Source organism: Chiloscyllium plagiosum, unplaced genomic scaffold, assembly GCF_037043375.1.
Source record: "Chiloscyllium plagiosum isolate Xiang-an unplaced genomic scaffold, Cpla_swu_hap1 HiC_scaffold_29, whole genome shotgun sequence".
Taxonomy (NCBI): Eukaryota; Metazoa; Chordata; class Chondrichthyes; order Orectolobiformes; family Hemiscylliidae; genus Chiloscyllium; species Chiloscyllium plagiosum.
In genome coordinates, this window is record NW_028270167.1 from 43,252,509 (window position 1) to 43,278,714 (window position 26,206).

At 42.8% G+C, this 26,206-nt stretch overlaps 2 protein-coding genes across 5 annotated transcripts in view; one reads left to right on the forward strand and one right to left on the reverse strand.

Annotated features, from left to right (window-relative positions):
- Positions 1-14,012, forward strand: part of siae (sialic acid acetylesterase) — a 168,883-nt gene extending 154,871 nt beyond the window's left edge. Inside the window, exon 11 of the mRNA XM_087976542.1 lies at positions 13,814-14,012. Within this exon, the coding sequence (XP_087832668.1) occupies positions 13,814-13,872 (59 nt within the window). The 3' untranslated portion in view covers positions 13,873-14,012. The remainder of the gene's footprint in view (positions 1-13,813) is intronic.
- LOC122540764 (transmembrane protein 107) overlaps positions 1-26,206 on the reverse strand; it is a 43,122-nt gene that overhangs the window by 10,710 nt on the left and 6,206 nt on the right. For 3 of the 4 annotated variants that reach the window (XM_043676969.2, XM_043676968.2, XM_043676965.2), the window contains 3 exons: positions 24,236-24,303; positions 16,486-16,586; positions 11,506-11,602 (listed from right to left, as the gene is read on the reverse strand). In XM_043676969.2, the coding sequence (XP_043532904.1) occupies positions 11,506-11,602; positions 16,486-16,586; positions 24,236-24,303 (266 nt within the window). The remainder of the gene's footprint in view (positions 1-11,505; positions 11,603-16,485; positions 16,587-24,235; positions 24,304-26,206) is intronic. The other variant, XM_043676966.2, reaches the window with a different exon arrangement.

The following is a 26,206-nucleotide window of genomic DNA, read 5'->3' on the forward strand; positions in this document are numbered from 1 at the left end:
TAAGGTTCTATCAGATCTCTCTCACCTCTCCATACTGTCAAATCAATATCTTTATTGCAAAGTCCTGCCAATCCCAGTATCAGCCTAGTGAACATTCACTCTAGGCAAGTATATCTTTTCTTAGGTAGGGAGAGCAAAACTGCACATAATACTCAAGCCTTACAGTAAGACATCCCTACATTTATGAACTTAAATCCTCTGCAATGAAGGCCAACATATCATTTGTCTTTTTAATTGGTTCTTGTACCCACCAGACTATTTTCATTGACTGGTGTACAAGAATACCCAGATCCCTTTGTACATCCATATTTCCTAATAAACCATCATTTAAATCATACTCAGACTTTCTCTTTTTCACAATGGACTTCACATTTAGCCATACTTTATTTCATCTGCCATGTGTTTGTTCAACTGGCCTAAAATACCTTGAAGACACCTAGAATTCTCAAAATTCACAGACCCACATAGTTTTGTATCATCAGCAGTACTGAAAATGTTGCATTTGGTTCCCTCATTGAGATCATTTACATGTATCATGAATAACTGTCCGCCATCTGTTTGCTTCAATTCTTGTTTCTTGTTTATCAAGCAATTCTTGAGACATGGCAGTATGTAACCCTAATGCCATATGCTTCAAATTTGCCCACTAACCTGTTATGATGGACCTTTACAAAAAAGGCCTCAAATTAAAAATATAGTTACATGTGGAGTTCAAAACCATCTGACCTGGCCAAGGTGCTAAGTTTCGAGTTACTGCATTAAAGAAGAACAGATACAAACCTTGCTAAAGTATTATTGATACTGGGAATCGGGAAGAAGAAAAAGAAAAGGTGGGGGGGGGGGGGGTGGGGAAACTGAGTTCAGAGTTTAACTGACTTGAGACCCCTTTAAGAAAGGTGACAAGACACACTGTAGGATTCTCAACAGCATTCCCAGGCTTTATGAATTTCACCAGGGCATTTCAAAAGTGTGGACTAGTGCAGGTCATGGGGTGACACCCTGACCTGGCCAATTAAACTGCAGCAATCGGAATTGTGTATTTATGCACAACTTTTATAGTTTCAGATCAGGTTTTTAAAAGGTCATGATTCAGCGCACAACAGAGATATCATAAGTGCACAGACTATGTCTTTTGAAAAGAAGGTTCGAACTTCCTCCTTATCTCAGTATAACACCCCTTCAGCTTCCATGCCCATTGATTCACTATGTACCACAGATATCATCAAATCCTAAGTTTGTTGTACATGTAATCAAATGCTTCAAAAAAAAAAAGGAATATTTTATAACTTCACTATCTTATAAAAAACCTTTTTTTTTAAAAACCTCCAATCACGACAGACCAATAAAGCTTTCAATCATTCTTGATCTTTTAAAGCTTTCACAACTGATGCCACCAGGCAAATGAAATGACTTTAATGTTTGCAAATAAACATTGTGAATTTGATAAAGATCAAAAAATTGAAGCCCACAATCTATCTGTGGGTCAGGCATTTCAAGATAGTAATGGTTGCCCAAGCTCTTTGCTGAGGGTCGAGGAGTGGCAGATAGAGTTTTAATTTAGATAACTGCGAGGTGTTGCATTTTGGCAAGACAAATTAAGGGAGGGACAATACACAGTTAATGGTAGGGCTCTGGGGAGTATTGTCTAACAGAGAAACCTAGGGGTTCAGGTACATGGTTCCTTGAAAGTGGCATCACAGGTAGACAGGGCGATGAAGAAGGCATTTTGTATGTGTGCCTTTATTGTTCAGAGCATTGAGTATAGGGATGTTGTAGCTGTATAGGATGTTGATGGGACCACTTTTGCAGTACTGTGTACAGTTCTATCGCCCTGTTTTAGGAATGACATTGTTAAGTTAGAGAGGGTGCAGGAAAGATTTATATGGATGGGCAGGATGGTGGCTCAGTGGTTAGCACTTCTGCCTCTCTGTGCCATGGTTCCAGGTTCAATTCCAGCTTTGGGTGACTGTCTTTGTGGAGTTTGTACATTCTCTTCGAATCTGTGTGGGTTTCCGCTGGGTACTCCACTTTCTTCCCACAGTTCAAACACATGCAGGTTAGGTGGATTTGCCATGCTAAATTGCCCTGTAGAGACCACAGATGTGCAAGCTAGGTATGTTAGCCATGGCAAATATGGGCTTACAGGGGGAATGGGTCTGATGAAATGCTCTTCAGAGGGCTCGTGTAGAGTTGATAGGCCTCATGGTTACTATTTGCACTGTAGGGATTCTATATGTAGCCGGGACTGGGGTGTTTTAAGATATAGGGAGAAGCTGGATAGGCTGGGACCTATTTTCCCTGAGAGGTGGAGTTATAGAGGTTTATAAAATCATCAGGGGCTAGATAAGTTGAATAGCAAAGTTCTTATTCTTATGGTAGGGAAGTTCAAAACTAGAGAGCATAGCTTTAAGGTGAGTCGGAAAGATTTTAAAATGACCCAAGGGGCAACTTCTTCTTACAGAGGGTGGTGTGCATATGGAATGAACCGCCAGAAGTAGTTGTAAATGCAGGTACAGTTACAACATTTAAAAGACATTTCAACAGGGACACGATTAGGAAAGATTCTGAAGGATATGGGCCAAATGCAGGCAAATAGGACTAGTTTAGTTTGGGAAACATGATCTGCATGGATACGCTTGGCCGAAGTTAACTTGGTCCATATTGTATGACTCTTTTTTAGATTAGATTACTTACAGTGTGGAAACAGGCCTTCGGCCCAACAAGTCCACACCGACCCGCCGAAGCGTAACCCACCCAGACCCATTCTCCTACATTTACCTCTTCACCTAACACTACGGGCAATTTAGCATGGCCAATTCACCTAACCTGCATATTTTTGGATTGTGGGAGGAAACCGGAGCACCCGGAAGAAACCCACGCAGACACGGGGAGAATGTGCAAACTCCACACAGAGAGTCGCCTGAGGCGGGAATCGAACCAGAGTCTCTAGCGCTGTGAAGCAGCAGTGCTAACCACTGTGCTACCGTGCCGCCGACTCGACAGTATGGTGCTGGAAAAGCACAGCCGGTCAGGCAGCATCTGAAGAGCAGGTGAATTGACGCTTCAGCATATGCACTTCATCAGGCTTGTGTGCCAGGGGTGCTGAGAGATAAGTGGGAAGGGATGGGGCTGAGAAGGTAGATGAAGGTGGGGGAGAAGGTGATAGGTCAGAGAGGAGAGTGGAGCAAATAGATAGGAAAGGCGACGGAAAGGTCAAGACGGCGGTGCCGAGTTTGAGGCTTGGGACGAGGATAATGTGGGGGGAGAGGAACTGAGGAAACTGGTGAAATCCACATTAATCCTATGTGGTTGCAGGGTCCCAAGGCGGAAGATGGGGCATTCTTCCTCCACGCGTCAGGTGGTTAGGGTTTGTCGATGGAAGAGGCCCAGGACCTGCATGTCCTTGCTGGAGTGGGAGGGGAAGTTGAAGTGTTCAGCCACGGCGCAGTGGGGTTTGTTGGTGCGGGTGTCCCAGAGATGTTCCCTGAAATGATCCACAAGCTGGTGTCCAGTCTCCCCAATATGAAGGAGACCACATGGGGTATAATGATACGGTAGATGACATTGGTGGAAGTGCAGGTAAATCCAACAGAAATTTGGAAGGATCCTTTGGGGCCTTGGAAGGAGGTGAGGAAGTGGAGGTGTAGGCACAGGTTTTGCATTGATATTTAGTCTTGAAGACTGTAAAGTGCCCAAGGAGATAATGATGAGGTGTTATTCCTCCAGCTTGCATTTCATTGGAGTATTACAACAGGCTGAAACTGAAATGTTGGCATATGGTGTGTTGAAGTGCCAGGCTACTGGAAGCTCGGGGTCATTTTTACACAGAAGTGTTCCACAAAGCAGTTGCCCAGTCTGTGTTTGGCTCCCCAATGCAGAGGAGACCACATTGTGAACGGTGGATACTGTAGGATAGATTGAATGAATTGCAGGTAAATCACTACTTCATCTGGACAATGTGTTTTGGGCCTTGGAAAGTGAGTGAGGGAGGTAAATGGGCAGGTGTTGTACCTTCTGTTTGAATGCATGGGTAGGTGCCATGGGGGAGCAAGGTGGTATTGGGAATGGAAGAGGAGTGGACCAGGGTGTCCCAAAGTAATGATCCCTATGGAATGCTGTGAAATATGTGTCTCATCTTGACATGTCACCAGAGATGGTCAAAATGGTGGCTCAAATATCCTTTGGATGGGAAGGCTCATGGAGTGGAAAGTGAGGACAAGGGAAACATATCATTGTTGTCGCGTGGAAGGGAAGAGAAAGCACGAGGTCAGAAGTGTGAGAAATGGATCAGAGATAGCTGAGGGGCCTGTCGATCATGGTAGCAAGGAATCCTCAGTTCAGGAAAAAGATGGATATTTCTGAGGCCACAACCTGTGGAAGGTGGCATCACCAAAACAGATGTGACAGAGATAGAGGAACTGGGAGAATGGAACTGAGTTCTTAAAGAATGCAGACTACGAGGACTGTGGCAGTCAGTAAGTTTTAACGGATCCCCAGAAATGGAAACAGAGCTGTTGAGGAAGGGAAAGGGAGGAGTCAGAGATGGATTACGTGAAGGTGAGGAAATGATGGAAATAGGAAGTAAAATTTATAAATTTTTCCAATTCCAAATGAGAGAGGAAGCAGCACTCTGCAAATTTAGGATGTCATCAATGTACCAGAGAAAGAGATCTGGGGAGGGACCTGAGTAGAACTCGAACAAGGAGTAACCCAAGTACCTTACAAAGAGAGAGTCATAAGTAGGGTCCATGTGGATAAATACATTGATTGTTGATCTGAACAAAATGTGAGAGAAATTAAAGGAGAAATTGTTGAAAGTGAGGACAAACTCAGGCAGACGTGGAAGTGGTTGGTGAATGAGAAAGGGGGAAGGAGCCTAGTTGTATTATCACTAGATTGTTAATCAGGAACTTGGCTAATGTTCTGGGGCAGCACAGTGACTAGCACTGCTGCCTCACAGCACCAGGGACCCAGGTTCAATTCCAGCCTCGAGTGCATGTCCGTGTGGAGTTTGCACATTCTCCCCATGTTTGCAGGGCTTCCTCTGGTTTGCATGGGTGCTCCGGTCTCCTCCCACAATCCAAAGATGTGCAGGTTAGGTGAATTGGCCATGCTAAATTGCCCATAATGTTCAGAGATGTGTAGGTTTGATGCATTAGTTAGGAGAATAGGGGAGGAGAATGGGTCTGGATGGGCGACTCTTCAGAGGGGTTGGTATGGACCAGTTGGTCAGAAGAGCCTGTTTCCACAGTATAGCGATTCTATGGTTCAGGTTGTCTCTCAAGGAAGAAGCAGTGAGCTTCAAGATCATACTCTTGGGGGGGGGAGGGGGAGAGGAGATGAAATGTTTAGAGGGTTTTCACTTCAATAAAAAGGAGGTAGCTGGTGCTCGGAAACTGGAAACTTTGAAACTGACATAAAGCTTCAGAAAAATTGTGGGAAGTGGGAAGGGACTGGACGAGGCAAGAAAAAAGTCAAATCAAGGTAGGAAGAAATAAGTTCCTGGGGCAGGACCAATCAGAAACATTGCTTCTGCTTGGACAGTCCTGTTTGTGAATTTTGGGAAGAAGGTTGAAAGGGGCTGTAAGCGACTATGAGCTATGAGGTTGTGACTGGGGGAGATCCAGACGAGATGAGGTTAGTGATAGTCATGGAAACAACAACCTGATGTTGGTGGGTGGGTCATGGTGTCCCACTTTCCTCATCCTCTGCAAGGCAATAGGCAGTACACCAGACAACAGCACCATCCTTGTTGCAGGCAGGTTTGATTACAAAGTCAACATTTTTCAATGAACAGGTCGAGAGCAGGTCAGAGGTCAAAGCAACATCAACAAATAATAGGGATGGCCCTCATTGTCTTTCCCAACATTTCCAGGTCAGTTAACTGCACAAAAACAGATTAACAGGTCACTTATGTTATTGCTTTGAGAATTTGCCATGGCTGTTACTTGTAATTTTGTCCATCTTTGAATAATCAGACATTTTGCAAATTTTTCTGTCATATTTCGTCCACAACTCTTAATCAACACTCCCCTTTAACTCTTTAATTCAATCAAATATTCTGTGCACCATTTCTATTTTTGAGTTCTATAACTGCGTCTTTGATTATTACTACTTCCTCTATCCTAAATATTTTCAAACCTGGATAGTTGAATTCCATGTCCTTCATTAGGTCAATGTTGAACTTTAATTTTGTAAATGCTAGCTTATACCTCTCGTTTGCTAGCTAATACAATATTGGCTATATTTATATCCATTTGCCTGTTCAATAATTCTCTGTGTATAAATGCTGCCTTCAGTTTGTTCTTTTATTTTCCCTACACTTCTTGGTTTTGCCTGATTTCTGCTGTCAAGGGATTGCAGATCTTGTCAGACAATGGATCCACACTGAACCTTCCAGTGAAAACCCATCAAACCATATGCCAATCAAACACTGGCGTGTCAAAAGTCCTGCAGATAACTGCCGACCAGAGGCACCATAGAGTAGGGCATGGCTACTGGGCTAAGAGCACCTTTGGACCCCCAGAATCCCTCTTGTCCTAATTCCAGGCTCTCAATCAGGCAATGATCAAAATTAAGAAACCTCCCTCAAGGTGACAAACTGTCTAAACAGTAGTAGAAACTGTGCACACAACATGAGAACAGGCCTCTTTACCACTGGATTAATCCTAATTGCTCTGGAGAAACCTCCAAACTCATCTTCTTTAGCAGCAGAAGTTTCCAAGGTCACGCTTTAATTCCTCAGGGAAGTACTCACAACACTTGAAAACACATTGTCAATTTTTGATTGATGGACTGTTGTGTGCTTGTTCATAGGGTGTTTTGGAGGCTGACCAGACCTGTACTATAGAACATAGAACAATACAGCACAGAACAGGCCCTTCGGCCCACGATATTGTGCCGAACATTTGTCCTAGCTTAAGCACCCATCCATGTACCTATCCAATTGCCGCTTAAAGGTCACCAAAGATTCTGACTCTACCACTCCCACAGGCAGCGCATTCCATGCCCCCACCACTGTCTGGGTAAAGAACCCACCCCTGACATCTCCCCTATACCTTCCACCCTTCACCTTAAATTTATGTCCCCTTGTAACACTCTGTTGTACTATCTGGTCAGCTACCTCATTTGTTTGTATTACTAAACTTCAAAAGCTGTCCAGTCATTCTACTTTTTTTCTTTTCAGCATTACCAGAATATTCAATATATAAGTTGTGTGTGTTATCAAAATTTAAAGAGGGTGCAATCTATTGACAGTTTGTAAGAAACACCTCACGTAGAACAGGCTGTAATGAAATGCTGGTCAAGAGAACAAGAACTTAGCAACTTTGTTCTTTCAGTGGATCTTGATGACCCTTCCCATTGTGGGATTGGAAGAGTGTCTCGTATCTCACTGACACCCACACAGGGAGGCAGAAGGGTTCTCACTTGGCGCACACACTGGAAGGTTTGATTCTTAGTGACATTCCTAAACTGGGGTGGGGAAGAGTGTGAGAAGACAGGAGAAAGAGACAAGGGTCTCACTGATACCCTCATGTCTCACAGGCACTTCTGACACCTCTGCACTGAGTAAAGACACTCACTGACTATTCTGCAACATGAGCAGTGAACACACAATTCACAAACAGCAATGTGCAATGGGGAAAGGTCTAAGGCCACGTTGCACTGAGGGGGTTGGAAACACTGTGGAACTAGCATGGAATTAATATTACAAATACTAAAGTTATTGAATTACTTGAATACATTGTATTGTACAAAGAAAAGTTAAGTTCAATAGAATTTCCTGTAATATTTAATTTCAAATGTTTGTCCTCAAGTCATACAGCATGGAAACAGAACCTTCAGTGCAATTCATCAATGCTGACCAAGTTTCCCAAACTAAACTATTTTATTTGCTTGTTTTGGCTCATATCCCTCTTTACCTTCCCTCCTCATGTACCTGTCCAAATGTTGTAACTGTACCAGCATCTACCACTTCCTCTGGCAGGTCATTCCATATATGAACCATCCTCTAAGTGATAAAGTGGCCCCTCAGGTCCCAATTAATTTTTTCTCTCTCATCTGGGGCAGGTACGGTGGCCCAGTGATTAGCACTGCTGCCTCACAGCGCCAGGGACCCAGATTCAATTCCAGCCTTGGGCAACTGTCTGTGTGGAGTTTACACATTCTCCCAGTGTCTGGAAGTGTCCTCCCACAGTCCAAAGATGTGCAGGCCAGGTGAATTGGCCATTTTAAATTGCCCATAGTTTTAGGGATATATATGGGGAATGGGTCTGGGTGGGTTACTCTTTGGAGCGTTGGTGTGGACTTGTTGGGCTGAAGGGCCTGTTTCCACACTGTAAGGAATCTAATCTTAAGAAGATGCCCCCAACCTTTGAACTCCCCCATCCTCCAGAAAAGACCTTTGCCATTCACCTTATGCCCTACATGATTTTATAAACCTCTTTTAGGTCACTTCTCAACCTTGTACGCTCCAGTGAGAAAAGTCCCAGCCTATCCATTCTCCCCTAATATCTCAAACCCTCCCTGCAACATCCTGGAAAATCTTTTCTGAACATTCTCCAATTTAATAATATCTTTTCTATAGCAGGGAAACCAGAACTATACATAGTACTTCACAAGTGGCCTTACCAATGTCCTGTACAACTTCAACACAGTGTTCCAACTCCTATATTCAATGATCTCAGCAACTAAGGCTAAATACTAAATGCCTTCTTAACCACCCTGTCTTCTTGTGAAGTAACTTTCAAAGAACTATATACCTGAATCTCTAGGTCTCTCAGTTCTACAGTACTACCTCTACATTAAACTGTAAAAGTCATGTCCTTGTTCACTTTACCAAAGTGCAATATCTCACATTTGTCAAAATTAATTTCCATCTGCCACTCCTCAGCCCATTGGCCCAATTAATCAAGATCACTTTGTAATCTTAGATACTTTCAACTATAACACTGATTTTGGTGTCATCCACAAACTAACTTAATAATTTTTCCTCCTAAATTCTCACCCAAATGATTTATATAAATGACAAACAACAGTGGATCCAGCAGCCATCCCTGCAGAACACTGCTGGTCACAGTTCTCCTTAGAAAATAGGCGACAGGTTTAGACAGAGGATCTGGATCGCCGTAGGCTTGGAGGGCCTTAGGGCCTGTTCCTTTGCTATCATTTTGTATTGTGCTGTACCCTTTGACCACACTATACACAACTCCACTGATCTTTGTGTCACCTGCAAATTTATTAACACATCCATCTGCATTTTGATTTATAAATAGCAGAGGCATCAGTACGGATGCGTCTAGGACACCACTAATCACAGACCTACAGCCAGAAAAACACCCTTCCACTATTGCCCCCCTGTCTTCTACCGGCAAGCCAATTCTGAATCTAAGTGGCCAAATCACTATGGATCCCGCATCTTAATCTTCTGGAGGAGCCTTCCATGAGAGACCCTGTTGAAAGCCTTACTAAAATCCATGTAAGATATTCACTCCTCTACCTGTCATCTCCTTGAAATATTCAATTACGTTGGTCAGACATTACCTGCCCCACACAAAGCCATGCTGATTGCCCCTAGTCAAGCCATGCTTTTCCAGTTGTGCATAAATTCCATTCCTAAGAATTCCCTCTAATAGCTTCTCAACCACAAATGAGAGACTCACTGATGTTTAGATTACTAGATTACCCTACTTCCCTTCCTGAACAGAAGAACAACATTAGCAACTCGCCAGTCCTCCAAAACCTCTCCAATTGCAAGCAAGGATAAAAAGATCTTGGTCAAGGTGTCAATAATCTTGCCTCTCTCAACAATTGGAGGTAGATCCTGTTGGGGCCTTGGAACTTATTGACCTATTCAAGAGATCCAACACCATTTCTTTCCTGATCTCAAAAACAGAATAACTGCAGCCAGGTATTCACCTAAGCCCGCATTTAGACCAACCAGCAGCACTTCCATCACAATAGCAGTCCCTCTCAAAATATTTTGTCAGTAATTTCTAATTAACTGATAACTTAAATTACAATGCAATCTTTACAAACAGGTAGCTTCTAGGCTACAACAAATTTTCTAACAAATTTTATGGGATGTTACTGTATTGGAACAAACATAGATTCCTTGACATGTTCTTCCCTGATCTGCTGTTCAGTTGTGGTTGTTATGGACCCAGCCAGAACCCCTCCCCAAAATATTTTAAGAAGGTAGACTAGACCCTAACGTTTTCTTATTTTAAAGGAAGATGCAATCTGAATGCCCCAGATGTGATGCAACTAGTAAAACGGCTCAGCTTTAAGCAAAACAGAATTTATTTAAACATTATAGTTGAAACAAAAGAAAGAATTTAGGATAACAACCATTGGAAAACTTAACCGATCTTTGTATTTATGGGATGTTACTGTATTGGAACAAACATAGATTCTTACAGGCTGGAAAGAACAACATCCAGAGAAAAATTTCAAACAAAGTCAGAGGGATTCTTTACTGAAGCTTGCAACTCTCCTGGAATCACAAACTAGAAAAAAACCTGAACTGTGGGAACTGGCCACTCCACTTCCATTGTTAAATTAGACTTTTTAGCACTTCTCCTTTTACAATACCTCTCCAAAAAAACAAAAATAACATTTTTAAAGGGACAGTATTGTCATATAATGAATGAGCCAACTTCTCTCTGCACGTTCCTCAGTGATGTCTCTCTGCTCTTTTCTGTTGGAGGGTGACTGTCAAGCTGCTTCTGAATCCCCTATGATCTAACTTTACTAATCAGTCTACCAGGCAGAACCTTGTCAAAGGCTTTGCGAAAGTTCACATCGACAATATGTACCACTCTACCTTCATCAATCATTTTGGTTACATTCTTAAAAATTCAATCAATTTGGGCTTTAGAGTTGTCCCTCCAGGAATCCATTATTTCATCTGTGATATACCACCTTCACGTGTCTCTAGCTACCTGTATCAGTGCATTTTTCCTTTGGGACTTTATTCATTATTAAAATACCCTCTTTCCCTTCACAGAGTAGGCACATTTACTGCAGGCGAAAGTGAGTACTGCAGATACTGGAAATTAGAGTCACGAGTGTGGTGCTGGAAAAGAACAGCAGGTCAGGCAGCATCCGTTTGGACATTCCTGATGAAAGGCTTTTGCCCGAAACGTCGATTTTCCTGCTTCTCGGATGCTGCCTAACCTGCTGTGCTTTTCCAGCACCACACTCTCAACATAAATCAGAATATCCCTATTGACAGATATCAGCAGTATTGCAGTTGTGCTGAGACACCAATGACTGGAACGTGCTGTGTGGCAGAAAGTTGAAGCTTATCACTTTTTGCAATTTTCTATTTAAAATGTTTGCAATGTATTTTCACAAATGCTGAGTACAGTTTTGGGGAAAAAGTTTCAAAAACTGGTATGTTGTGAGGAATAGAGGCCGCTAACTGTAATGTAACTGATTTAGACTGGCTAAATTTCTAGTGAAAATGGTTCGCATACACAATGAACATGGTATATGACCTACCTGCAGAAAGCAAATATCCACCAGTATGTACTGCACGGCCATTGTTCAAAGAGGAAGAAGAGAAGAGTTACTGAGGCACTGGCATGTGTTCCAATAGCTGACAGATAATTAATAGGAAAGAGCCGAAGACTGCTCAGGTACAGTAACAGCCTGACTTCCCAAAAGTACCATTAGCCAAATTCATTACGTCCAATAAGACAACTATTGCTAGAGAAAAGTATTAGCTAATTTGATACAGTTCAGAGCTAAAAATACCTCTGTACTTCACAGGTTGTATCCAAGGATATGAAAGGAAGTTGGTACAGAGATAGGAGATATGCTGATATTAATCTTTCAAGAATCCTTGAATTCTGGAAAAGTCCTAAAGGAAGGGAAAACTGTCAATGTGACAACCTAATTCAGAACGGGGAAGGTGACAATAAAACAGGTAACTGTGGACCAGCTAGCTTAATAGCTGATATTGGCAAAATGTTATGAGTCCGAAAGACGTTTATAAAATAATGAGAGATACAGATAGAGTTGGTGGTAGTTATCTTTTCCCCAAAATGGGGAATTTCAAGACGAGACAGCACAATTTTAAGGTGAGACATGAGGCAATTCTTCTGACATAGAAGGTGGTTCGCATGTGAAATGAATTTGAGGAAGTGATGGATACAGGTACAATTACAATGTTTAAAAGACATTTGGATGGATACATTAATAGGAAAAGTTTAGATTAGATTCCCTACAGTATGGAAACAGGCCCTTCAGCCCAACGAGTCCACACTTACCCTCTGAAGAGTAACCCACCCAGATCCATTTCCCTCTGACTAATGCAGCTAACATTATGGGCAATTTAGGATGGCCAATTCACCTGACTTGCACATCTTTGGACTGTGGGTGGAAACCGGATCACCCGAAGGAAACCCACGCAGACATGGGGAGAATGTGCAAACTCCACACAGTCGCCCGAGGCTGGAATCAAACCTGGGACCCTGGTGCTGTGAGGCAGCAGTACTAACCATTGAGCCACTGTGTCGCCCCAGGGATGTGGGCTAGGAGCAGGCATGTGGAACTAGTTTAGTTTGGGATTATGTTTGGCATGGTCTGATTGGACCAAAGTGTCTGTTTCTGTGCTGTTATGATGCTATGACTCTATAAGAAAGGACATAATAGCAGATAATTTAAAATTACAATATCTGGCGATGCACAGTCAACATGGCTTCATGAAGAAGGAGGGAAATCATGCCTAACAAATTTATTAAGAGTTCTTTGAGGAGCTAATAAGCAGGATAGATAAAGAAGAACCGTAGGTGTAATATGTTGAATTTCCAAAAGGCATTTGATAAGATACCATACAAAGAGCTCACAGTTTTGGGGGTAGGATATTTGCACAGAGAATTGGCTAACTAAAAGAAGACAAACAGTTAGGATAAAGAGCACATTTTCAACTTAGTGAGCTGTTACTAGTGGACTGCCACAAGGATCAGTGCTGGGGACACAGTTATTTGCATTACATGTTAATGACTTGGATGCAGAAAGTGAATGTCCTATCATCAGGTCTGCAGATGACATGAACAGAGATGAGAAAGCAAGTGAGAAGGATGATACAAATAAGCTACAGGGGAATATAGACAGGATAGTCAGGTGGTCTAAAAATTTGGCAGAAGGAATATAATATGGGAAATGTGAGATTATACATTTTGGTAGGAAGACAAAAGAAGCCGATACTTTAACTGAGAAGGACAGCAGAATGCTGCAGCACCGAGGGATTAGGGGGTCTTCATGTACAAAATTACAAAAAAAAACATAGCTGGTTTGTCAATGGAGTCATAAACCCATGACCTATTGCATTAGCTGGAATTGACTGATCTGAAGTACTTCCCTAACAGATCAGCAACACACATACACGGTTCACCACATTCCCCTTGCCAGCATGATGGCAGTGCAACATGGAGATGTAGCCTACCATCCTCAGAGGAAATTTTGAATCAATTGAAAGGGAGTACCGACACAACAAGTTTCTGCTAATTTTTTTTGTCTGTTTCGTGCCTAGGCAATCTTTGGTGTATGGTTGAGGAAAGTTGCAACTTTGATATGCAATATCCTCTAAGATCTCAACTTGAATAAAGTTTAATTGCAATGTATACATCAGAAGTGACACTCAGAAGACTACCTCATGCAGCCAATAACTAAATTAAATCCTGACAAGCTCAAAATTCAAGAATTTGGTAGTTCCACAAGTTTCCAAATATGGTATAAAATAGTAATCAGATCAGTTCTGAATGATCACATGACCTGAAATGTTAACGCTGATTTCTCTCCACAGATCCTGCCAAATCTGCTGAAATTTTCCAGCAATTTCTTTTTTTGATGCTGAAATGTTGATTCTTCACTACTTAGCTTCCTTATAACATCTCCTTAGATAATGGCCTGCCCGCTATTTTACTGCAACGGATTAAATAAGCCCCTATCTCTCACTGCACAGTCCCATGGGAAGATGGCTATTGAATGGCAAAAGCAGAAATTCACCTTGTGCTACAAATAGTGGGGTACTGCATGGCAATAGACACACCACTGAAAGTAGCTGGCCAACTCTATGTTTTTCAGATAGAGAACACTGCATCATATACAGAAACCTGGATTCAGACATTTGTTTGACTAACCTTCTGGAGCACATTTGGAAAGACCATGTTTGGAATACAATACTCCATAACAATTTGAAAAACTGGCAACTAAATGTTTTCAGTATGTTGATATTGCCAAGCTAATGGCCAAAGAACACAAGAGAAATTTAGAACACCATTCCATGGAGCAAAGACATTATGTACCTTCCTCCAGCAATCGGCTTTCTCCTGACTATTGTCTTTCAGCCAAATGGCCCAAAATCTAATGATTCTGTTAGGTGTTCTACCTGTGGAGGCACATTAGCTGAATATTTAAGTCTGGCCTGAGGACCAATTTCTTTGCTCGGTCTGATTGATTCCATTTACCACAATAAAAATAGTTTAATTGACTGCCCCTCTTCCTGGCCCAGGTGTCCCTGGAGAAGAAGCATGTGGTGTCTACCAATACCCTCTAGGTTTTCACAGAGAGGTGGGCACCGTGGTGAGTAGAGTGTTTTATTTCCCCCTTGAATTCGATTTCGATTTTATCCTTATCCCCCCTTCACTTTTTGATCACTTGGGCATTGCCCTTTAATGAGAAGGGCACTGTGTTGTCACTGGCTACCCTGGTGTTTCCTTTCCTCCTGGTGGTGGAAATTGAAAAAAGATTCACCTGTTGTCTTTCACTGTGTCTCACACCTGCACACATACAACATGGGTGCTGGGGAAAATGTAAGCATTACAGCAGTTTGGCGGTAGTGTGGGGGTAAAGAGGAGGAATAAAATATATAACCAGGATAAGCCAGAAAGCGCATTGGGTGGAGTGAGAGCCAGAAGGGTGTAGAGGCAGGCTGCCTTGCGGCCAGAAGATGGGAGAGACGTGGTTTGCTGGGTTGCCAGTGGTGTCTGTATTCCATGCACTGTTTTGTTGTTCGGTTGATTGGACTGTCTTGTATGAGTGTGTGTTACTGTTTCCTTTGCGATAAGGTGGGATTTGAGGTGTGTCTTCCCTGTGAATTGGTTGTACGTTGGGGTTTGAGGATTCATCTAGCAGTCCCTTTCCCCTGTAAATTGGTATTTCTTGAAAAGAAAAAAAAACAGTTTAATGTGGGTGGCACGGTGGCACAGTGGTTAGCACTGCTGCCTCGCAGCGCCAGAGACCCGGGTTCAATTCCCGACTCAGGCGACTGACTGTGTGGAGTTTGCACGTTCTCCCCGTGTCTGTGTGGGTTTCCTCCGGGTGCTCCGGTTTCCTCCCACAGTCCAAAGATGTGCAGGTTAGGTGAATTGGCCATACTAAATTGCCCGTAGTGTTAGGTAAGGGGTAAATGTAGGGGTATGGGTGGGTTTCGCTTCGGCGGGTCGGTGTGGACTTGTTGGGCCGAAGGGCCTGTTTCCACACTGTAATCTAATCTAAAAAAAAAACTAGAAGTTTAATTGGCTGCCCCTCTTCCATGGTTACATTCAGACCCAGGTGTCCCTGGAGAAGGAGCATGTGGTGTCTACCAATACCCTCTAGGTTTTCAGAGAGAGGTGGGCACCGTGGTGTCTGGAGTGTTTTATCTCTCCCATCAATTCTATTTCGATTTATTCCCTATCCCCCCCCCTTCACTGATTGATCATTTGAGCATTGCCCTTTGATGAGAAAGGCACTGCTTGTCACTGACCACTTGAGTGTTTCTTTGTTCCTGGTGGTGGAATATGAATAAAGGCTTGAAAAAGATAAATAAATAGATAAACAAATTATGAAATAAATAAACAAATAAATAAAGCTTTTTTAAAAGTTCTAGTCTATCATGTAGGACAAACCCGACATGAGATGCCCCTTCAGACTCATGGGGTGTACCAACTATTTCTGGCATCTGCTACAATAACTAAACCACTGAAACCCTGAAACTTGGCAGTGAGCGACACAGCAATACCTCTGGTACAAGATGTCCCACTGACACATTGTGCCAATATTGCTAAATAATGTTCAACTATTTGTACTCTCCATACTCTTCAACCAATTGTGTTAACTTATGCCAACACAATCCTGATGTCATCGATACACCATGGACTCTCTCTCTGATTATGATGAATTCAAGGTAGTAAGGTTGGTCATAAGCCCAAGTCCAAACAGCAGGTCTGAACCTTTCAAAACATGGCCCCTTTTAAAGCCACAGGATAAAATTAAAACTGTAACAACTCCAACTTCACTTAAAGACAGAAGACAAAAGCTCACAATAAATTATACACATCTTTAAACAGACAGTTACAGAAAATGTTAATCTTATTTTCACACTATAATCCCTCAGTATGTACAATTACAAAATGGAAAGTTGACAGGAGTTGGCAGTGTTGCAAACATTCAAGGACACTTTTAATCTTAGTCCTAAAGATGCCTGAAGGATACAAATGAGACTCTGGGTGCTGTTGAACATGGAAACACCAGAGAAGAAGCCCAGCAGCTCAATTAGAAACATGCCCAGAGTCACTGACAGTGCCACAATTAATCTGGAACAAAGCAAAGAATGACAATCAGCAAATATGATTATGAAATATTCAGGGGAAAACAATAAATTATTTTGTACATGTTTCTGTAGAAAAAATGGAATAAGATATGCAAAATGCATAACACCAGGAAAACATAGAAAAGGGAAAACATTCTGCAAAACCTAAAATTACACTATATTGGATTTCAATATAGTCTTTTATTAAAACCTAAAAATTAAAGCTAAAAAAAATTGTCTGTGATTTAGAATTATTCCCTGTCCAAACCAAGATTCAATGATGTGATCGTGTGATATGGCAGAGAATATAATCCGTGTTTACCCAATTTTGTCATATCTCAGTTCAATCATTCTCCAAATCGCCCTTTTGAACAATCACTAGAACTTCAAAGGCCATATAACCTCTAAATTGAGATGTCAAAAGTGAACGTATTAAGCAGATGCTACTTCAGTTATACAAAGATGGCAACGAAACAGACTACCAACAGGAGGTGGACAACCTGAAAATATGGTGTACTGAGAACAACCTAGCTCTCAATGCCAGTGTTTTAAAAAATTCTCAAAGTCAGGTTCGTAGGAGAGTAGTCTGACACAGAACAAACGACCAAGAGGCGAGTCTGCTAGAATATGAGCATTTTATTCCCCGCAGCGTCGCCACAACCAGGTCTCATACTTACAACGGGTCTGGCTTATACTCACTCTACATGTTACCGGAACTGGGAGCCGTCAGTTCTCGTAGAGCGGTTGCCAACAACCCACGCTCGGCGGTTAAACGTAACCCCGGAGCAGACTCCCGGGTCTGGCTTATACTCACTCTACATGTTACCGGAACTGGGAGCCGTCAGTTCTCGTAGAGCGGTTGCCAACAACCCACGCTCGGCGGTTAAACGTAACCCCGGAGCAGACTCCCGGGTCTGGCTTATACTCACTCTACATGTTACCGGAACTGGGAGCCGTCAGTTCTCGTAGAGCGGTTGCCAACAACCCACGCTCGGCGGTTAAACGTAACCCCGGAGCAGACTCACCGAACTGGAGACTTTTCCAGCTGATATACTCTTTTCCGGATATAAACATTCATGTGAACAGCACAGCAAGGCTAAAAAACACATTCCATTCTGGTTACATACAGATAAGAAGATTCACACGGGGAGGTGTGTAATAAGATTCACACGGGACTAAGCAACACCTCCATTCCGGTTAGATTCACACATGTATTGGGACATAATTTTTAACCGTTTCACCACAGCCGGTCAAACCAAGGAACTCATTATTGACTTTTGGCGGGATGTTACTCATGTCCACCTACACATTAACAGCATAGAGGTGGAACGAGTGGAGAGTCATCCTGGGAGCGGTCATCCACAACAACCTTTCTTGGACTCTTCATGTGGACGCACTGGTTACAAAGGCCCAACAATGTCTCTTCTTCCTCAGGCAGCTGATAAAATTTGGCATGACAGCAAATACCCTTGCCAATGTTTGTAGGTATGCCATCAAGAGCATTCTGTCTGGATGTATCACCACCTGGTCCAGCAACTGTATCATTCAAGATCGGAGATGTTTACAGATAGTGGTGAACTTGGCCTGGACAATCACAAAGGCCAATCTCCCATCTAGAGTGTACATCTACTAGGCTGCCAACATTCTCAAAGATCCATCCCAGTGCTTTTCTACAACCTCTACCATTGGGGAGAAGGTACAGAAGCCTGAACACACGCACCAGCCGGTTTCGAAACAGTTTCTACCCAATTGTTGTTAGAGTACCGAATGGACTCTCAAACTCTTGAGCATCTGCCTGTACCTGTGTTTTGGATTTTGATGCTGTTTACTTATTATTTAATTATTTATGCTATTTATCTGCCTGTATTGTTCACAAGACAAAGCTTTTCACTGTGCCTCCGTAAATAGGACAATAAATTCAGTTAAATTCAATTCATTAAACATGGCACATGTGGAGCCAATGAGACAGGGATGTCACCTACCATCTTGATCAGGTGCTGCTTGGGTCACTCTCTGGGTGTGATTCTCAAACAGTTGATTTGCACACTGTTTATTCAAATGAGAGACTGAAAAGTCAGTTTTGGAAACTAAGGTTGACCAGTAACCTTATTATCCAAAATGTGTCACATTTTTAAGTCATCTCAATGTGAATCCCTGAAGATCAAGAGTTCCTCCTAACTCATTAGAAGCACAAGTGGATGATGCTTGACCGCTCCCGGGCTCTCAAAGCCAGTATCTAAGCAGTACCCATTGCAAGTTTTGAACTGATTCTGCGAATACAAATGGTAGACAGCACTGAGTAGTATCATCTGAGTTGCAGGACCAATTTGTCATAGTTTTCTGCCAGTCTATTTGTGCAGATGTACCATACTCAAAATCACGTTACAACTGGATTCATTTGATTGAGAGTCATAGTCATGGCATTGAATCCTGACAGAAACAAAAACAGAAATAGCTACAGAAACTCAGCAGGTTTGGCAGCTTATGTAGAGACAAAACAGTCAATGCTTCACATCCAGTGACCCTTCTTCAGAAGTGATTCTAGCAAGGAAAGGGTTAAGTCAGGAAGGGGATGGAGTTAACCAATAGACGGACATAGAGCCCAGAGGAAGAACAGTAATTAACCAGACAAATAATGGATAAATGCGAGCCGGGAGAAAGAAAAGCTGTAAATAGGAACCATTAGTGGGTGAAAATCGCTTGGCTGTAGAGAATGCAACACATGTGACAACAAGGCTTGATGTGTGGGATTGGGGAAAGAACATGGAAGAAAGTGCTCAGGTCCTAAAATTGTTGAACCCGATAGAGACTCTGCAGCCTTCAGAACTCTAAGTGGATAATGAGATGCTGTTTGTTCAACTTGAGCTGAGCTTTACTGGAGTCCTGCAGCAAACCCAAGACCGAAATGTTGTCCAGAGCACATGGTGAAGTGTTGAAGTGGCAGGAAATCAAAAGCTCTAGATAATTTTTGCAGAGAACACAGATGTTCCGCAAAGCAGTCGCTCAGTCTGTCTATACATCCTCACATCCCATTTCCTGTAAAGAGTCTATTCCATTCTGCCAGATTCTAGGTCTTCGTCACATCTTTTCTGATGATGCCATTTTCCATACTCAGGGACCTAAGAAATTTCCTCCTTTTTCCTCAAACAAGGATTCCCTGCTACTCTAGTTGATAGTGCCCTGAGTAGTGTCCAGGGTCCTCTGGTCCTCACTTTCCACTATACCAGCATTCACATTCAAAGCGCAAAGAAAATTACAGCACAGGAACAGGCCCTTCAGCCCTCTAAGCCTGCGCCGATCCAAATCCTCTATCTAAACCTGCCGCCTATTTTCTAAAGATCTGTATCCCTTTGCTCCCTGCCCATTCATGTGTCTGTCTAGATGCATATTAAATGACGCTATCGTTCCCGCCTGTACCACCTCCACTGGCAACACATTCCAGACCCACACCAGCCTCTGCATAAACAACTTTCCACACATATCTCCCTTAAACTTTTCCCCTCTCACTTTGAACTCGTGACCCCTAGTAATATGGTTCCGCATGCCAGGAAAAAGCTTCTTGCTATCCACCCTGTTGATACCTCTCATGATTTTGTAGACCTCAATCAGGTCCCCCCTCAACCTTCGTCTTTCTAATGAAAATAATCCTATTCAACCTCTCTTCATAGCTAGCGCCCTCCGTACCAGGCAACATCCTGGAGAACCCTCTGCACCCTCTCCAAAGCTTCCACACCCTTTCGGTAAAGCCCACGATGTTGTGCGGAGGATTCTCTCTAATCTAGAATAAAATAACCTAACCTACGCATCCCTCACTTCATTGCTGTCCATGTGCATGTCCAGCAGTCGCTTAAATGTCCCTAATAACTCTGCTTACACCACCACCGCTGGCAACGCATTCCATGCATTCACAACTCTCTGTGTAAAGAACCTACCTCTGACATCTCCTCTATGCCTTAGATAGAACATAGAACAATACAGCACAGAACAGGCCCTTCGGCCCACGATGTTGTGCCAAACATTTGTCCTAGCTTAAGCACCCATCCATGTACCTATCCAATTGCCGCTTAAAGGTCACCAAAGATTCTGACTCTACCACTCCCACTCCCCCACCACTGTCTGGGTAAAGAACCCACCCCTGACATCTTCCTTATACCTTCCACCCTTCACCTTAAATTTATGTCCCCTTGTAACACTCTGTTGCACCCGGGGAAAAAGTTTCTGACTGTCTACGCTATTTATTCCTCTGATCATCTTATAAACCTCTATCAAGTCACCCCTCATCCTTCGCCGTTCCAACGAGAAAAGGCCTAGCACTCTCAACCTATCCTCGTACGACCTATTCTCCATTCCAGGCAACATCCTGGTAAATCTTCTCTGCACCCTCTCCAAAGCTTCCACATCTTTCCTAAAGTGAGGCGACCAGATATGCACACAGTACTCCATATGTGGCCTAACCAAAGTCCTGTACAGTTGCAACATCACTTCACGACTCTTGAATTCAATCCCTCTGCTAATGAACGCTAATACACCATAGGCCTTCTTACAAGCTCTATCCACCTGAGTGGCAACTTTCAAAGACCTATGAACATAGACCCCAAGATCCCTCTGTTCCTCCACTTCACTAAGAACCCTACCGTTAACCCTGTATTCCGCATTCTTATTTGTCTTTCCAAAATGGACAACCTCACACTTGGCAGGGTTGAACTCCATCTGCCACTCCTCAGCCCAGCTCTGCATCATATCGAAGTCTCTTTGCAGCCGACAACAGCCCTCTTCACTATTCACAACTCCACCAATCTTCGTATCATCTGCAAATTTACTGACCCACCCTTCCACTCCCTTCGCCTTCCTCCTAATATCTTGAAATGATGACCCCTCGTGCCAGTCAATCCTGCCCTGGCGAAAAAGTCTCTGGCTATTGACTCGATTCAAGCCTCTCATTACCTTGTACATCTCGATCAGGTCACCTCTTTTCCTCCTTCTCTCCAGAGAGAAAAGTTCGAGCTTAGACAACCTCTCTTCGTAAGACAAGTCCTCCAGTCCAGGCAGCATCTTGGTAAACCTACATTGCACCCTCTCCAAATCCTCCGTATCTTTCTTATAATAGGGTGAACAGAACTGGACTCAATATTCCAAGTGTGGTCTTGGCCAAACCAAAGTCCTAAGGATCATAATCAGCTATTTCCACCACCTCCAGAAAGATGCCACCACCAGACATTTTCCCGTTCCCTCCTTTGTCAGCCTTCCACAAGGACTGTTCCCTATGGGACACACTAACATCCCCATATCCCTACATCACCTTCCCATGCAATCAAAGAAGGTTGTTTACTGCCAGTTTACTTCCCGTCCCTTCATGATTCAAGACTCCAGATGCATCTTTCAGGTGAAGTAGCGATTTATCTGCACTTTACTCAATTTAGTTTACTTATGTGTTTGCTGCTCACAAATGTCGCCTACTCCACACGAATTGGGGGGAGGGTAGAAATGCAGAGTGAGCAACGAACTTGGGGAAAATCTACAGTCTGATGGTAAAAACGATCACCCAGCCCCAACTCTCTTCCCCAGCATGTGCACCAAATATTTCTTAGCTACAAATCAGTTCTGAAGAAGGGACACTGAATCCTTTTGAGGTATTCTTCGGAGATATTCCGAAGATAACTATTGACTTGGATGGAGAGCCTGTTCACAGAAAATTGGAATAATGGGTCCTTTTCAGAGTAATAGGTTGGGTGACGGGATACTGCAGGGTTCAGTGTGGATTCCTCAGTTGTTCACAATGTACGGTAACGATTTGGACAAAGGAATTGAATGCCATATCTCCATATTTGCAGATGACACCAAGCTGGGTGGAAGTGTGCATTGTGAGGAGGATGCTAAGAGGCTGCAGGGTGACTTGGAAAGACTGGCTGAGTGGGCAAATACAACATGGATAAATTTAGGTTATCCACTCAGGTGGAATAAACTGGAAGGCAGATTATCATCGGAGTGGTAGCAGTTTAGGAAAAGCTGAGGTGCAACAAGACCTGGTTGTCATAATGGAACAGTTGCTGAATGTTGGCGTGCAGGTCCAGAAAGCATTGAGGAAAGCTAATGGCATGCTGACCTTCATTGTGAGGGGATTTGAGTAAAGATGCTTTGCAGCCTTGGTGAGGTCACACCTAGAGTACTGTGTGCAGTTTTGGTCTCCTAGTAATAGAGGGAAATTTTTAAACTCTGTATGCAAATGTATTGCTGTTCAGTTGCATATTTGTACAAAATAAACAATTTGGTTTACAAGTGTCTCCAGAGACGTAGTTGCAGAGGGTTCTAGGAAAATTTACTTTCTGGACTATATACTTGAGTGAATCTCACTTGAAATAAGCATCAGTTCCTCAACATGCTTGAAACCTAAGAGAAACCATGCAGGGTTGAAGAGAGATCCCTCAGAACACTAGCCATTTGTTACAACATTGGACCAGTCTGGCGAACATGGAAACAGGCAAGACAAAATGCAGAACATCAGAACTATTTTCCTAATCAACCTAGTTAGAGGAGGTTATTATACACTTCTGAAGCATGTGGGACTTGAATCCGGGTCTCTCAATTCAGGGGTAGAGATATTACCACTGCACCGCAAGAAAATATCAGATTGGAAAAATGCACACAAGGAATGCATGAGCTTACAGTACCCATTAGACATCAATGAATTTTCATTGTGGCTCCAAGCTATAAGTGGCTTGAACAATCACTGATTCAGACGGAGAGCAGACATTAAATATACAAGTCTTTCATAATTATAGCAAAAAACACTGGGGTAGATGGCAGTTCTGCATGCATTGCTCAACATTTTGAAATTCACAGGTATTAACAAATCAGGCAGTTGGCCACTGACTTATTTCACACACACAGTGTAAAGTAATTAGATTAGGTTCCCTACAGTATGGAAACAGGCATTTGGCCCTACAAGTCTACACTGGCCCTCCAAACAGTAACCCACCCATTCGCCTACTCTATATTTTCACCTGACTAATGCACTTATGGGTAATTTAGCATGGCCAATTCATCCGACCTGCACATCTTAATGGGTGGCACGGTGGCACAGTGGTTAGCACTGCTTCCTCACAGCGCCAGAGACCCGGGTTCAATTCCCGCCTCAGGCGGCTGACTGTGTGGAGTTTGCACGTTCTCCCCGTGTCTACGTGGGTTTCCTCCGGGTGCTCCGGTTTCCTCTCACAGTCACAAAGATGTGCAGGTCAGGTGAATTGGCCATGCTAAATGCCCATAGTGTTAAGTAGGGGGTAAATGTAGGGGTATGGGTGAGTTGTGCTTCGGCGGGTCAGTGTGGACTTGTTGGGCCGAAGGGCCTGTTTCCACACTGTAAGTAATCTAATCTAATCTTAAAAAAAAAAGTAATCTGTAAGTAATCTAATCTAATCTTCGGATTGTGGGAGGAAACCGGAGCACCCAGAGGAAACCCACACAGACATAGAGAATGAGGCGGGAATTGAACCCAGGTCCCTGGCACTGTGAGGCAGCAGTGCTAACCACTGAGCCACCATGCTGCTCCTGTCCATCTGAATCAGTGGTTATTCAAGCCACTAAATGTGCTGGATATTGCTATTGAATGGTGCATAGTGACAGTAAGAGATTTCTCATCGGTGTTAAGATACTTACTCTGTATCACGGTTTTGATATTGGAGAGATGTGTGGGTGGGTGGAAGACTGGCCAAAACATTGTTCTCCTGCAAAAGAGATGGAAGAAATACCATAGAGAAAGGACTCATAGAACATTACAGTGCAGGACAGGCCCATCGGCCCTCTCCTTACAAAAAATACTTCCCCATACTTGCAGCAGCCACTTTCGCTAATGGTCCTTTCTGCTCAAGTTCTGTCTGCTGCTTTAAATCTGCCACCATCATCCTTCTCCTCAAAAAGATCTAATCCTGGATCCCAGCCATCATTGTAAACCATCACCTCCAACATCCTTTTCTGCTCCAACGTTAACCATTAATTGCCATTTCCATCTTTCCCAGAGCTTGTTATTGGAATCACTCCATTCAGGTTTTTGCCCAGGCCACAATTCTGAAAGGGCTTTAACAAAAGTCAAATGATATCCAATATGACTGGAACAAAGGTGATATTTTCCTTCATGTCCTTTTTAATCTGTTGGCAGCCTTTGACATAGTTGACCACGCCATCCCACTCTAACAACTCACGCACTACCCAGTCAGATGGGATTGCATTATCATTCTCTTCCTGCTCCCACAGTCACCTCTGCTGTTGGCCAGTGTTTCCTTGTCTCCTCCTATTAGTTATCTGCATGCTGTCTCTCACCAATACTAACCTCACCACCACCTTTTTTTAATCTTCTACTATTGCTAAATATCAGACTGTTTTCAATAAATGGTTGAGCATAACTTTATTTCCTTATTAAAGACTGACACTGTCATTTTGGTTCCTGCTACAAATTTAATTTCTCAGCTCAATTGATATCTCTGGTAAGTATACAAGGTTGAATCAATGTATTCACAAACTGGACATCACTTGCATAGTCATTAAGACTATCTTCTTCCTGTTGCAATAACATCACTCGATTCTACAATTCCCTTACCTCAAATGCTGCTGAAACCTTATTCAAACCTATATATCTCTGGATTTGACAACTGTGATGACATGGTGGCTTTAAGGGGTTATTTTGTCCCTTTTTTTAAAAAAAAAGAGCTGATTTAAGACAGAGGTGACAAATTGTCCAGTTGAACAGCCCATAAAGGTAAATAGCCTGGTTTTTTTGGGGAAGTTGGAACAATGGAAGCAGGGTGTGGTCAAACTCCTATAGACCCAGGATCTGTCATCTTTTAGCTTTTCAGTAGCAAAAGCTGTTTGGTTTGTGAAAAGCTGCCACATCTCTCTTTACTACAGCTGAAAGCTGGAGTTCTCTCTTTCTCTCAGACTTGCCCTTTAATGTTTTTTTCTCCTGGATTGGAGAACTGCCTGTGAGACAATCTATTTTCTGATTTGCCTTTTGCCAAGGGTGTGTTCATGGATGTCGCTATATTGGAACAGTTAATTAGTAATAGTTACTGTATCTATTATTTGGTTAAATTTTCCAGTAGAGTTAAGGTATTCCAATTTCTTCTTTCTTTTACTGTATTTTAACAATGGTGGATGAATAATTTGTATTTTGCTTTAAGTCCAGTAGGCTAACCAATCCACCTGCATCTGGAACAGAACTCTAGATATTTACTTTTAAAATTAAGTAAAGGTTTGCATCTAGAATATCTTCTGAATATTTTGACAAGGTTGGTCTGGCCAATAACAATTCTAACACACTCCTGTGGCTGATTATTTTGGCCTTCATAAATTTGATGTCATCCAAAATTTTGCTCCCACACTAAATATCGTTCACCCAACACCAGTATGGACACTGGTCTGTGCTGACTGCTGGCTGAACAGCAGCTCAACTTTAAAACTTACATATTTGTTTTAAAGTCCCTCAAGGGTACTGTCGCTCTCTATTTCAGTAAGCCCCTGCAGGTTTGCTATCTTCTGAGTTAAAAGTGAAATCACAGGTAGACAGGGCAGTGAAGAAGGCTTTTGGCACACTGGCCTTCATTAGTTAGGGCACTGAGTATAGAATGTGGGAAG